Below are 12,647 nucleotides of genomic sequence, written 5' to 3' on the forward strand. Positions count from 1 at the left end.
GCTGTCTAGTTGTGGAACTCATTGTTCATCACATGGCTGGTGCCTTCGGACGACCGAGGTTCATGATGGTGTTTCCGCCCTCTCGCTTAGAGAACCAGTTCGCGTTCATCAGGATCTGGGTAAGTAAGTTGGCTTCCAGCTCCGCCCAGCTACGCGCTGCTGCTCATTCAGAGTGCTGTTTCCAGGGAAACCCGTAGTTGAAGTTGAGTGAGGTGCCGCAATGAACTGCACACGCTGCGAGTGGCAACTTCAATCTTTCAATTTCCCACCTTGCCACGGATCGGGGGACCGCAGCTGTATGGCATGTACACGCTCTGCCAGCGGCTCGTAAATCTTGAACCCCCTACCCCTCGTCGCAGCATGCTTTTTCATTCACTGCTCCTCTCCATCCTGCGTCCTTCATGTCACGGCAACGGCCTGAGCTGCGGGAAACCTCTCGTTGACCATCGTATCGCTTCACATTTATCCGCCTCGTTCAGCTTTATCTCTTCTCGATCACTTACTTGATTTACGCTTCATTTTGTGTCGAACGCAGGCTTCCGCTCGAAGAGGAGCAGAACCGAATATCGTCGTCGTATTGCAAAGGACCGGTAATTGTCCGAACGGCCGCTGAATTCCGTCAAGCAACGTGGACGTTTGCTGCCTTGCGAATCCTCTGCCTTGCGAGTCCTGTATTTTGTCCCAACTATCTGCCCGAGCTTCTTTTGTCCGATGCTGATTCCGTCTCCAGAGGGTTGATTGACGACAACGCGCTGCTCCCACACTAGGAGCGAGAAGTCCTGCATTAGGAGCGAGAACTCGTCATTTGTCTCAACGACAACAATCACACGCCTTTGATTCTTAGCGTTCACGGGGATCGTCAAAGTTCGGTATGATGTCGGCTGACTTGTCCGCTCCTCTCGCGGGAGCGGCCCGCGCCGACAAGCTCAAGCAAATGGCGCACAACCATGTGAGTTCTGCCGCTTTCCCCACCGAGTACAGTTCTAGCCTGGCTGTGTGAGTTTCTCGTGATTAACTGGGCGGAATGATGCTCACAGCCTGCGTTCGACAAGGCACGACATGCGCAGGAGATGCTGGTGAACGTTCAGCATGCCATTCGCAGCGTGGCAGGTTTGTCGGCCACCGAAACCAACGCGCTGGTGTTGCAACTTCAGGAAGTAGGCCAGACAATCAGCCAGGAGACGGCACAGCTCGTACAGGCGTTGATGAATGTCGGCCTTGACCAGGAGGACACAGACAGGGCACTCGCCCGGATGAGCATCCAGGCCAACTTTGTCAGTGCCAAGGTTGACGAGCAGGCGCAAACAATCAAGAGCCTCAGCGCCGAGGTGGTGGCGGAGAAGGAGAAGGCCGACAAGGCGATGGCCGAGAGCAAGATTGCGTCCGGCAGGCTCGAATCGCTCGAGAAAGAGATCGGCACGCTCCGGGGCATGCTGGAGAAGCACAAGGCAGCGGACGTTGCCGAGGACAGCGACCTCGTTGAGGTTCGCGATCCGGCCATCCGCTTCTCTACCGGATCACCGCGTGCTAACCGAAGAATCGATAAGGTCACGCTGTCGCTCTGCGGGCTGGACACTGATCCCCAACAGCAAATGGAGCAGTCCAACCCCCAGGCCGAGCAGTTTCAAGAAGGTGCCCCTCTTACGGAGTCAAGTCCGCTTCTGGCCAGGCCACGACAGGCGCAAGGGTACAGGTTGACTCCAGCGGTAGAGGAGGAGGAGGAAGGGGAGGAAGAAGAAGAGGAGGAGGATGAATTGGAGGAGAGGCGAGGCACGGAGGAGATGGACGACGCGATGACGGCCCGACCGGTTGTGCCATCTACCGTCCGGGACCATGCCGTCTCAAGTTTTCAACCCCTGCAACGGGCGGCCAGCGTGGCACCGCCCAAGTTTGGTCCCCTCCAGGCCGGACCGCCGCGTGCTCCGTCGGCCTTTGCGCATGAGCGCCGTTTCCAGAGCGGTTGGGGTCACCGGGTGCCTCCGAGCGGGCCTGGCAACGGCAACGGCAACGGCGCCGCCAACCACGGCAGTTCGGCATTTGGAGCGGCATTTGGTCCGACGGCCCGCAAGCCGAGTGGCGGTTTCCAGCCTCTGCCTCGTTACCGGCCGGACTTTCACCAGCCTGGATCTGGCTTTGGGGCGCCTCAGGATGGCGGACACCATGCCAGCAGAGTCGGCAGCGCCTTCGCCCACAGACCATCTTACTATCCATCGACGCCGACCTCGGCCGGACGACACGGACGCTTCGGCCGGTTTCCCGACGGGCCGCCGACCGGAGGCGTCGAGTACGGCGGCGCGTCCATGGCCGTCGTCCCGCGCAACGTCTTCACCGGCCCACCCATCCACTTGACGGAGCGCGTCATCGGCGCGTGGAACGAGCATGTCATGGAATTTTACGGCACCATCCGCTCCTTTGTCGAGCGGTTTGCCATGGACCCGGAGCAAGGAATGGTGCTGCACATCAGCAACACGAGCCTCTGGCCCGTTCTGCTCGCCACCTACCACCCCCTGAGCGAGTCGGAGGCGGCCTCCTACCTCGACTTCCACCTGCGCAACGAAAACTCCAAGGCGTGCGTCGTGACGCGCCTCATCATCGACTACGTCGTCAACCGCGTCTGGGTTCCCGGTGCCTGGATAGGCTCCGACGCCAAGTCCACCTACGAGCTGGCCGACCTGGAGCGCGAGCTTGACGCTGCTCAAGGTGCGTTTCTTCCACGCCCACTTCCCACCTCCCCAACGTCGCCTCTCCTCCGCATGGCGGCTGCCTTTTGTTTCAATGGATGGCTGACCGTCTGGTCTCTCCAGCCCAATCGTCGGCGGCGCGTCAGCCGCTGCTGAACCAGCAAGCCGCCATCATCAGTCACATCCTCCGCAACGAGCAGGGTACGCTCTGGCACAAGTCCAAGACGGATGATATCGCTCGCGCGCTGCAGACGACGGCTCAGCCGCTCATGAACAAGCACGCGAACCCCCACGACGCCTTCCGGGCGCTCTCTCACGTCGCCGACGCCGCCTGGGACCTTTCGTCGCGCATCCTGGCCTCCCGCCTCACCTTTGACTTTCGATTTCCCGACATCGGCGCTCGCTTCTCCGCCCAGTCCATGCTTCCCATATGGCCTCCTCTCGACCCCGCCGAGCTCCAGGCGAAGCACTGGCGCGTTGCCCTCGTCACCACCCCGGTCATCACCTGCCGCAACGATACCGGGGGCAGCATCTCGGCCCACTCGGTGGCCCTGGCCGACGTTTTCTGCATGCAGTAGGTGCCCCTGGGTGTCCCTGGGTGCCCACGCTCCCCCTCGCCCCCCTCCACTCTCTTTACTCTCAGGAACAATGTTCTGGTTCTCGGCCACGCTCAGAACTTGCGGGAGTGGAATTCTTGTTCCCTCCAGGCTGTTGTGGTTTTTCTCCCACACGTGTGGGAGACGGACGGCAGGAAAAAGCGGAGAGGGGGGGGTTGCGGGCTTCTTTTCTTCCACAGCATCATGCAGAGATCGATGAATTTACGACTGGCAGGAAAAGCCTGGGGTGCGTTGTCTGATAGCTTGCAGGCAAGGGCAATCTATCACGGGCTAGTAGTAATCAGTTCAAAACTACAACACCAAGAGAAGAATTGTACCTGTAAGAGCTACGGCTACCTCTACTCTTCCAAAAAGGGCGGATGGAAAAGGAGAAAACATGTCCTCAACCTGTGCGAAACTTGTCGTCCATCACAAGAAACGGAAATTTCCATGCCAGCTCGACTACACTTGCTCAACGCATAGTACTGACGCCAGACCTGGCCCTCTGGTTGTCCAGCCGCTTGTTGACGCCACCGAGAACAGCCTTGAGGATCTCGTCGGCCGTCAGCGTCTTGTAGTTACCATCACCGTATTTCAGCGTGTCCACCATGTCCCTGACGCCGTGCTTTTGAGAAAGCCCGTCGTCGAGCTCCTGAAGGCTGAGGGTAGCAAGTGGGTCGTCGCCAACCTGGATAAACTGGATGCCAACTTGGTAGTCGGGAGCGCCCAGCTCGTCGAGCCTCCGTGCATAGCCGACGATGGCGGGCTCGGGAAGGTGAGGGTTCCCGGATGATCGTGCGGGCCCGGGCATGCCATCGGTGATGACTATCAGGTTCAGCGGCTTGACATCCTGGACATCTTCTGCGCGGGCGAGGATATCAAAGTAGGGCTCTAGGATGTGCTCGATCCTGCTTCGCGTCGGCGTCGGGCCGCACGGCCGAACGGCCCTGAACAAATCGTCGACGGCGGCAGGATCCGTCAGGCCGTAATACCCGGAGCTTGCTTTGCTCAGGGAGGAGTTTTGGGACTGGTGGTTCATGAAGTACAGGTCGACGCCGTCGTCGTCGTGACTGGTACAGACGGGTGTGATCTGCTGCAGGGCGGCCTGGACCTCGCGCCACCTAGGGCCGAGCATGGACGAGGAATCATCGATGAGAAAGATGGTGTCGAACAAGAACAGGAAATAGTACGCGTCGTCGTCCCGCACCATGTTCTCTGGCGTGTACATGGACGCAGCGGGTGCGGCCGAGTAGGCTGGCGGGGCAGCGTCCGAAGGCATTGTGGTGTAAGTCGGGAGGGCGTCCGTCCCGTTGGGGGCCATCCCTGCTACAGCAACATCAGTCAGTTACCACCTAGCGGCTGCAAGTTCAAGATGGGAATTACATTTTGGCTGCTCTGGAGTCGTTGAATATTGTGGCCCGTAGGGGTTTGACGTAGATTGCCGAAGGCTGCCCTCCGGGCTCTGCTTGACGCCCGAAGCAGCGGAACGCCGGCACGACAATTTCTTTGCTCGACTGAACAGTTTATCCATATTTGGGCTCGCCGACGAGGCAACCTCGTACGAGGGACGACGTTGGCTTGTTTGCTCCGGAGAAGGATGAGGAGGTGAGTGTCGGCGAGGAGGAGAAGTGCGTGAAGTGGCAGGAGAGGGTAGGTGTTTGAGACAGAGAGAGAAGGAAGCAGCGATGGACGACTTGACCGAGCTCGGCAGGAGCAAAATGTGGGTGTGAAAAGAAGGCAGGCGCGTCTACCTGACGAGAAGGTACAAGGGAATAATATGCTGCCGACTTTGCGAGCTTTCACCGGATATGCGAGTGATACTCGTCGTGCGGATCAAGGTGGTCGATTCTCTGTTCGCTCGTACAAGGAGAACTCAGAGGATGGATCCGATCGATCCTTTGTACGCCCCGCGGTTCTTTATATAATTTGGATTTTTTCTAGCCGCCCAGCCTATCAAGTCATGCTTCCTTCCGTTCACCACCCGTCCATGAACAGAGGGGAGGAGGAGGCTCCGAAGTGGCATCCATGATTCACCGCCACAGGTTGCGAGGCAGAATTTCCGATCTGGGTTTGCACCGCCACCGGATCGCTCAGCCACGATGGGCACCGCAAGACGCCCACCCCACAGGTCGCGACATCACATGGACTCGTTTGTTTCGACAGTCGCCCGTACCCTTGCACCGTCCTCGTCTCGTAACCCACAACCCAACTCTTCGCCACCGCAAGGCAATCACAGCGGCTGACTTGCACACGGCATCAAACACCTCGCACAAGGGGCGGCGGCAAGTTGGGCATCCCATGATAGTATTGTTGGAGCGCACGATTACCTACAACTTGAAACCATTCACTTCTAGTCTATGCACATGCAGCAATCCACCCCTCAAGCGAGTCATATTTGAGCAGCTGCTTCGTTCAGGTGGGAACGAGGCTGTCATGCGCAGCACCGCCCCTCACAGCGAGTTCAAGTACGGCGGAGAAGGGAGGGGCAGATCTGCCTTTGCCATCCCTTCTCCGCCGTCCGATGTGATGCAAATGTTTCCACTCTCTTTTCTGCCGACTGCTACGCGAGGCTCTGAGCCGGGGATGCAGCCCCCCTCCCCCGATCGCACTCGGCGGCTCGGCGCAACATCGGTCGCTCTAGTCCGTTCTCTTGTGCCTTATGATGCGTGTCAGCCATCCATGGTTCGACGTTCAACCCGGCGGGGGGGTGAGGCCTACTTGTTGACGACGCGCTCGATGCCGTCGAGTCCCATGCGCAGAACGTCCATTCTCGGACCGTACGAGAAGCGCACAAAGTGGTGGCAAGGGCTGTCGAACAGATCACGGCGGCGCGAGGGATTGAGGTCGAAGAAGATGCCCGGCACGACAATCACCTTTTCTTCCAGGCAAGCCTGGAAAAAGTTGAGGCCGTCGGCGATGGCGTCGGGTAGACCCTCGAGGTTGAGCCAGCTGTCGAGCGTCAGTTCGGTGCCGCCGCGGAGAGAACGTGGCATGCCGGTGACGTACAGGTAAAATGTCGAGTCTGGCACGTATTTGATGACGAAGCCCATCTCGCGCAGACGGCGCACCACGTAATCACGCTTGTCCTGCGTCGCGACGACGGGGTCAGCCGGCCTGGCGTGGACAATGTCGAGAGGCAGCCATGGCATCGGGTGCATCAACCTACCCTGAAGTGGCGTTGCAGATGAACCATCTCCGTCTGCACAAGTGTCGGGTCGAGCATGGGGATCGAGGCCTCCTGGAAGGCGTGCGAGGCACCGCCGTCGAGGTAGCTTCCGCAGGAGCCGATGCTGCAGCCCGTCAGCTCGGCACCAAGGCACGACCGGCAGGCGTCGTGGACGGGGATACGCACGCGCTGATGTACTCCTTGGGCCCGAGGATCCAGGCGATCCTCCAGCCGGGCAGGCGGAAGCGCTTGGTGAGGCCGTCGATGATGAGAACGTCGTCCTCGTCGACGTCGTCGACATTCTCGGCCGCCGAGATGGTGGTGCCGTCGCAGTTGCTCGTGTAGTTGTAGCCCGAGTAGAACTCGTCGCTGATAAAGGTCGCTCGGCCACGGCAAATGTCCTGGATCTCGGCGAGCTCGGGGTTGGCGACGACGCGACCCGTCGGGTTCCGCGGGTTGGACGTCAGGATCACCGACGTGCCTCGCGCGATTTCCTCGGCGATCTTGTCGGGGTGAATGTGGTAGCCGTCCTCCTCGGAAAGCGGCACGGGAATGGCGGCAAACTGCGGAGCAAGGTCAGCAGCGGTGGCGCCGCGGGCGCTCGCCTCGCCGGTCGGGAGGGGGCACCGACGTTCTTGAAGAGACTCAGCATCTCGTTGTACGCCGTGTAGTCGGGCAGGAAGAAGCTCAGATAGGCGTTGCCGAGGACGGCGGCGATGCGGATCAGCCCGGCACGGCCGCCGGGCACGATGGCCACGTTCTCCCACGTGTACAGGCTATCCTTTCCCTTCCGGTGCATCTCGTTGTAGAGCTTGGCGACGGCCTCCCGCAGCGGTCGGATGCCGGCCGTCGGCGCGTACTCGCGCGCCGCCAGGGAGATGGAGATGGAGTCGGGTCGCTTGAAGCAGCCCTCGATGTCGTCCTCGACCTCGGGCGCACCCTGGCCCAGGTTCGCCCAGCTGTCGGGCTCGTTGAGGAAGCCGTACTCGGACGCACGCTCGGTGCACCAGACGACGCCCGTCGATGATCGGCTCGCATCGAGGCCCGCGTGGGGCATGTGGCCTTCGTGGGCATTTCGGAACTGGCGATGAATCTTGGACTGGATCTCTGCATCCAAGGCTGCGTCAGCTTCGTGCCTCGCCTGGGGCCGTGCCGGGATGTGGACGGCGTCTTTATCGGCAGCGTCGTGTCTCGGCCGTGCCGCTCGAGCTGGAGGGGTTGTGACATGCGGTGCGGGGGGAGGAGGGGAGGGGGGGAGGGGAAGCAGAGACAAGGAGGGAGCCAGGGAGGGGCCACGGTGCCGACTCGGCCAAGAAGTGAGCCCCGCGCTGCAGAGGAGGGCCGTCGACTCGGACGTCGAGAAGATAGAGGACTCACCGTTGGCAGAAGGCTCGACGTTGCTGAAGCGTCGCAGCATCGGCTTGGGACAGCCGGTATGGCGGTTGATGGAAAACTTGCGTCCGCCAAACATTGTGATGGGACTGCTCGAACGGAACCAACAAGCAGGGAGGAGGAGGAAACGATTCTCAACGTGGCAGCAAAGATGAAGGGAAACAGAATTGAGAGGCGGAGGAGGAAGTCGGAAGTCGAAGTGGCGACTTGGCGATAGCCTTGCCAGACCGACTGCCGTTCCCAAGGGTAGCGTATGAATTATTAATACTACTTGGGTGGTGCTGCTCCGTTTTTGGGCGGCTTGGGCCGTCCTACTTACTTATATTACCCACCAACTTTGACCTGCACCTGCAGCTACGAGCGAGCACTGGCTTTCAGCCTGAAAGGCATCCGGCATCGAGCCCGCGTCAACAGGTTGGTAGCCTGCCTCTTACATCCATCCATCTCACGTACATGCTTGGTACTTGACAGTATGGAAGGCACTTGCTGGTAATTTGATTTGCGCCATCTTTTGCTTCCAATCCCATCAGTCAACCGTACTGCTGCAGAATCGGTCTCGTGCTCGTCCATCCCTCCGTAACGAAATGGAACCCTGGTATGTAATGGATACTGCATACCTTCATCGTGCATGTACAATGCGTACGATGGCACTCGGTTGTTCACTTCATGCAGCATGGTGCGGGCAGCCAATGTCGTGGCTTGAATAACGGGGATAAGCGTCGATCATGCGGTAGGAACCACGTCGCCCTACCCGAACCTCCAACACGACACCATCTTTTTGCTGCGCTGGTCTGATTCGACTCCTCTTCTGTTTCACCAGTCGGCTGTGACGGTCGCAGCCTCCTGTCGTCTGCCTGTCAGACGCGACGACGGCAAAGTCGGCACGGCGGCCACGAATAGGACGACTGGCACAAACAGCACCTTTGGCAGGCCACTCCGCCAACATGTCGACCGAGGCTCCCGAAAGCAATATCAACGAGCGGGTAATCGATCGGCCGCTGTGGAAGGCGCTGTCATGTTTTGTTTACGCTTCGAAACGGCTTGATCAATGGATGGGCATCGGAGAGGTTCGTCAGATGAGATCATGACTGGGCTTGCCGATGACTAGGATCCACAGCAACGGCAGGCTCTCTCATGCGCCTCTGGATAAGTAAGCAGCTTGACGGTGCAGCCAGCGCAGGGATAGCAACGTCACCCGTGCGCCTCTCGAATCTTGCCGGTCTCGTACTCTTTTCTCCATCGGTCACTGGCCAGATACGTAAGCCTTTGTGCATGATGGCAGCTTCACTCGTTCGTTGTCGATAAGCCTGTCTCGCCGCAAAATCGGTGCCACTCCAGGGCTTCAGGGCCACCCTTCGAGGGAGGATGGGATGCACTGTAAGGGGGCACCAAGGGAAGTTCTGTTGCTGCGGTGCTTGGCAGCACTGATGGTAGCACAAGCATGGCGCTCGGGTGCAGTAAGTACTCTGTCGCAACATGCTGTAGGTACTAACATGCTTGTGGTAAGTACTAACTAAGGTACAGTGAATGTGCTCTATGCTGTGCTCCAACTCTCGGTGCGGCGCCCAGTTGTGTGGCCAAGTTGGGTGCGACATCCTCTGTGCATGCATGCTGGGACCCCGACTGCCACTGTTTCGGTGGAGGATGCTCCTTGCCCAAGTATTGCTATTTTAGTAGGTTAATAGTACCTAGAACTTGGCTAATACTTACAGTGTTGTACGGAGTACGAAGTACAAGTATAGAGTACTCTGTACTTACTGGGTGATGGTTTGTATAACGTACTGTACTTCAGTACTTACAGTACTTCCTTGTAGGTACGGTACATGTACTTGTACCTAGTACCAACAAAGACATGTTAACACGGCAAACGTCAGCGGGAAAAAAAAGTCACGATGGAGACCAAGAAGTCATTCTTGCATCAAAGTACCACACCATCGCTTTGTCACCCCCCCTCCCCCCCAAGCGACGCATGCAACACCCGTCGTCGCATCTGCCTGCATAGCATAGCATGTCACGACTGCCGCGCAGCATCCTCAGTCTGTCCAGCGCAGGCTACTCCGTGTCCTGTCCTTGGCCGTCGCGCCTTGGCCGTCGCTTCGTCGCCATGCCTGCCTCGGGCGACCGTTCCACCTCCTCCAGCGCCGGCCCCAGCTCGTTGGCGCAAGGCACGCAACCCCGGCGAAGCCAGCAAGCAACCGAGAACCAGCCGGACTCCGCCGCACCTGCTCCCGACCGTGGCCTCCCTGCCCCGGGCCAAGGCGACGCAATTCCGACGTTGGACGTCAGCGGGGCCGGTACTACCGTCAAGCTCGACGCCCTCGGCCCCTTGGTCGTCAACCAGGACGGCACCATGTCCAGAATCTCCAACTGGCCCGAGATGAGCGACGTCGAAAAGGAAAACACGCTTCGGGTCCTCGGCAAGCGAAACCAAGCCCGTCTCGCCGCTCTGAGGCAACGGTCGCACGGCACGTCGGTCGAAGGAGAATCAAACGGTCAATAATTGAGCAGTATAAAACCTAGGACGATGCTCGGCCGCCCAAGCCGGAAAAGGCTCTCTCCAAGCCGGATAAGGCTCTCTCTCTAATGTTTCCATCACACGTGTATCGCGTTGCGTTGCCTTTCATCAATTTTTTTTACAACGGACACAAAGACGCTCGAAAGCAAACAACGCCGCCGGAGCAGCGCTCCATCACCCAATGTGCCCCGAGTCGGATAGCTTCGTCATCGACAGCAGCCCGGCCTCCCGTCACCCTTCCGTCTTGATGAATTCGGCGGCGGATGAGCTGGCAGGTGCAGCCTTGGTCTTTGTGCTCGCGTGCTTGGTAAACTCCCTCCAGAGTGCCGTGATGTCGTCGCCACCCTCGTTCTTCTCCACGAGAAGGTTCTTCAACCACTTGTTCTCCGTCTCCAGCTGAGACACCTTGTTTTCGAGAGACGTGATCTTGTCCGTCATTTCCTTGGCCGACTTCTCGAGCGCCTGCTCACGCTGCTTCTTCTTGATGCGGAACCGGGCGCTCGCCGCCGTGTTCCGTCTCCGCTTGTCGTCTTCCGCCGCGGCGCGAGATGCATCTTCAAAGTTCAGCTGCTGGCTCGCCATGGGAATGGGAGATATCCCGGCCGCGGAATCCGACTTTTGCTTGTCCCCTGGCTGGCCGCTGCCTTGCCGGAACTGAGACTGCTGCTGCTGCTGTTGCTGCTGGATGGGTTGCAACGGCTGAAAGGCCTGGGCACCATCCGCGAACGAGTTCAAGGATGGTGCCGCAAACGCGCCGCCGCTGAAATCAGAAAAGCTAAAGTCGCCTGCAATGCGTCAGCAAGACAGCTCGGCAATTGCATTGTCACGACCATGTCTCCCAAAAAATGGCTGGCGGTCTGCGAGTCCCCGCGTCAAGCGGAATAGCGGGGGTGACGTCCTGCCAAGGCACATGGGCGCCGACAATCACGAGGAATTGCGACATCGCGTTGTCATTTGTCAGCCCATCCAAGTGGTGTGAGGGCCCCACACCACCGTCAGTGCAGGCCAATGTGAGATCTGCAAGCGGCACTGCCGCTGCCAGATAGAAGGGAACGAGATCGCAACCCAGCGAGGCAGGCAAGGCGGGGGCAAGCCGAGCGGTGGAGGAAGGCGAACCATCTTCATCCGCAGACTGAGGGGGAACGGCAAGAATTTCTCGACCCCACGAGGGATCGAGGAGAAAGTTAAAAAGGAAGCGGTCAGGGGAGAATGGGGGCCTATCGGACGGTGGACAACGGGAAGTAGACTGGGACGAAAAAGACGGCCGATCGGACAAGAAAATGTATCGACTCACCAGACATGAAGTCGAGGTTCGAAATGTCTCCCATGACGGATGGCGATGCCGTCGTCACATCGTCGGCTGTGCTGGAGTTGTGCCGAGCGACCGACTTGGTGTCGGCCTTGACCGGCTGGGCCTGAAAGTCCAAGTTTTGGCCGGAATCAAAGTCGAAGAATTGCGTGTTCGTGAAGAGGGCGAGATCGTCCTCCATGGTGAACGTCTCCTCCCGGACCGCGTCCTGGGGGTTGATGGTGTTGAGGTCCCGCAGATACTGCGACACGTTTGGACCGTGCCGGCCGTTGAACGTCGACATTGCGGCAGCAGTCGTTGAGGAATGGAACCGGCAGCGTGATTCTCTCCGCCGTCGTACCGGAGATCGAGGGGCGCTTCGACGCCTATTCGTGCCGAGGAAATGCTGTCGTTGGACGACTGCCGGCGCAAAAATGTTGAGCGGATGAGGGTGCGTCGGTGACGGTGACGACCACGACGGCTTCGAGGCTGTCAAGAGGTGGCCCGGTTATCCACGTCGTCGAGAGTATACACAGGTCGATTTCGGTGACAGGGCGAAAAGGCGATCTATCCACTGCTGAGGGTATCGCGTTGCAACGACGAAGAAGGCTGGTCGTGGGTGTGGATGAGGCAGGATTGCGCGCGTTACCGGCGACAGGTGGGTGGGTGATTTGATGGGGTCCTCGAGTTTTGCCAGGCCGAGTCAGCCGCCGCCGAGGGGTAGCGGAGAGCGCTGCCGTTCGTGCGCCGCTGGTGGGGTTGATTTGCTTAGCAATCAGGAGCGTGGAACCCTGATACCCATTTTACACCCCCGTTGGGCGGCGGAGGGCGACGTGCAGCCAGTCAGATGGCACGATTCCTTATCGTCATGCACAGTTACGAGGACGGACGCATTAGCATGTGCCAAAGACTGTTTCGAACAGTACATGTACCAAGTACATGTACAAGTAGCCAGCCAACACAACATGTACAGTACATCCATGTCCAGACGAATGTCGCACAAGAACAT

At 59.0% G+C, this 12,647-nt stretch overlaps 5 protein-coding genes across 5 annotated transcripts; 2 read left to right on the plus strand and 3 right to left on the minus strand.

Moving 5' to 3' along the window:
• Nucleotides 1–871: 871 nt before the first annotated feature.
• Nucleotides 872–3,259, plus strand: DCS_07174 (uncharacterized protein; the record flags this gene model as incomplete). Its single annotated transcript, XM_040804460.1, has 3 exons — nt 872–949; nt 1,038–2,700; nt 2,805–3,259. The coding sequence occupies 3 exons, from the start codon at nt 872–874 to the stop codon at nt 3,257–3,259; spliced, it is 2,196 nt and encodes a 731-aa protein (XP_040654564.1).
• A 490-nt stretch (nt 3,260–3,749) lies between these two features.
• DCS_07175 (uncharacterized protein) lies at nt 3,750–4,556 on the minus strand (the record flags this gene model as incomplete). Its single annotated transcript, XM_040804461.1, has 1 exon — nt 3,750–4,556. The coding sequence occupies one exon, from the start codon at nt 4,554–4,556 to the stop codon at nt 3,750–3,752; it is 807 nt and encodes a 268-aa protein (XP_040654565.1).
• A 1,435-nt stretch (nt 4,557–5,991) lies between these two features.
• DCS_07176 (Pyridoxal phosphate-dependent transferase, major domain protein) lies at nt 5,992–7,914 on the minus strand (the record flags this gene model as incomplete). The annotated part of the gene is made up of 4 exons (XM_040804462.1): nt 5,992–6,363; nt 6,444–6,567; nt 6,630–7,006; nt 7,075–7,914. 4 exons carry the CDS (start codon nt 7,912–7,914, stop codon nt 5,992–5,994), a joined length of 1,713 nt encoding a protein of 570 aa, XP_040654566.1.
• A 2,025-nt stretch (nt 7,915–9,939) lies between these two features.
• DCS_07177 (uncharacterized protein) lies at nt 9,940–10,335 on the plus strand (the record flags this gene model as incomplete). The annotated part of the gene is made up of 1 exon (XM_040804463.1): nt 9,940–10,335. The coding sequence occupies one exon, from the start codon at nt 9,940–9,942 to the stop codon at nt 10,333–10,335; it is 396 nt and encodes a 131-aa protein (XP_040654567.1).
• Nucleotides 10,336–10,581: 246 nt separating this feature from the next.
• Nucleotides 10,582–11,942, minus strand: DCS_07178 (Regulatory protein cys-3; the record flags this gene model as incomplete). Its single annotated transcript, XM_040804464.1, has 2 exons — nt 10,582–11,135; nt 11,645–11,942. 2 exons carry the CDS (start codon nt 11,940–11,942, stop codon nt 10,582–10,584), a joined length of 852 nt encoding a protein of 283 aa, XP_040654568.1.
• Nucleotides 11,943–12,647: the final 705 nt, after the last annotated feature.

This window comes from Drechmeria coniospora, chromosome 03 (assembly GCF_001625195.1).
Source record: "Drechmeria coniospora strain ARSEF 6962 chromosome 03, whole genome shotgun sequence".
Lineage (NCBI taxonomy): Eukaryota > Fungi > Ascomycota > Sordariomycetes > Hypocreales > Ophiocordycipitaceae > Drechmeria > Drechmeria coniospora.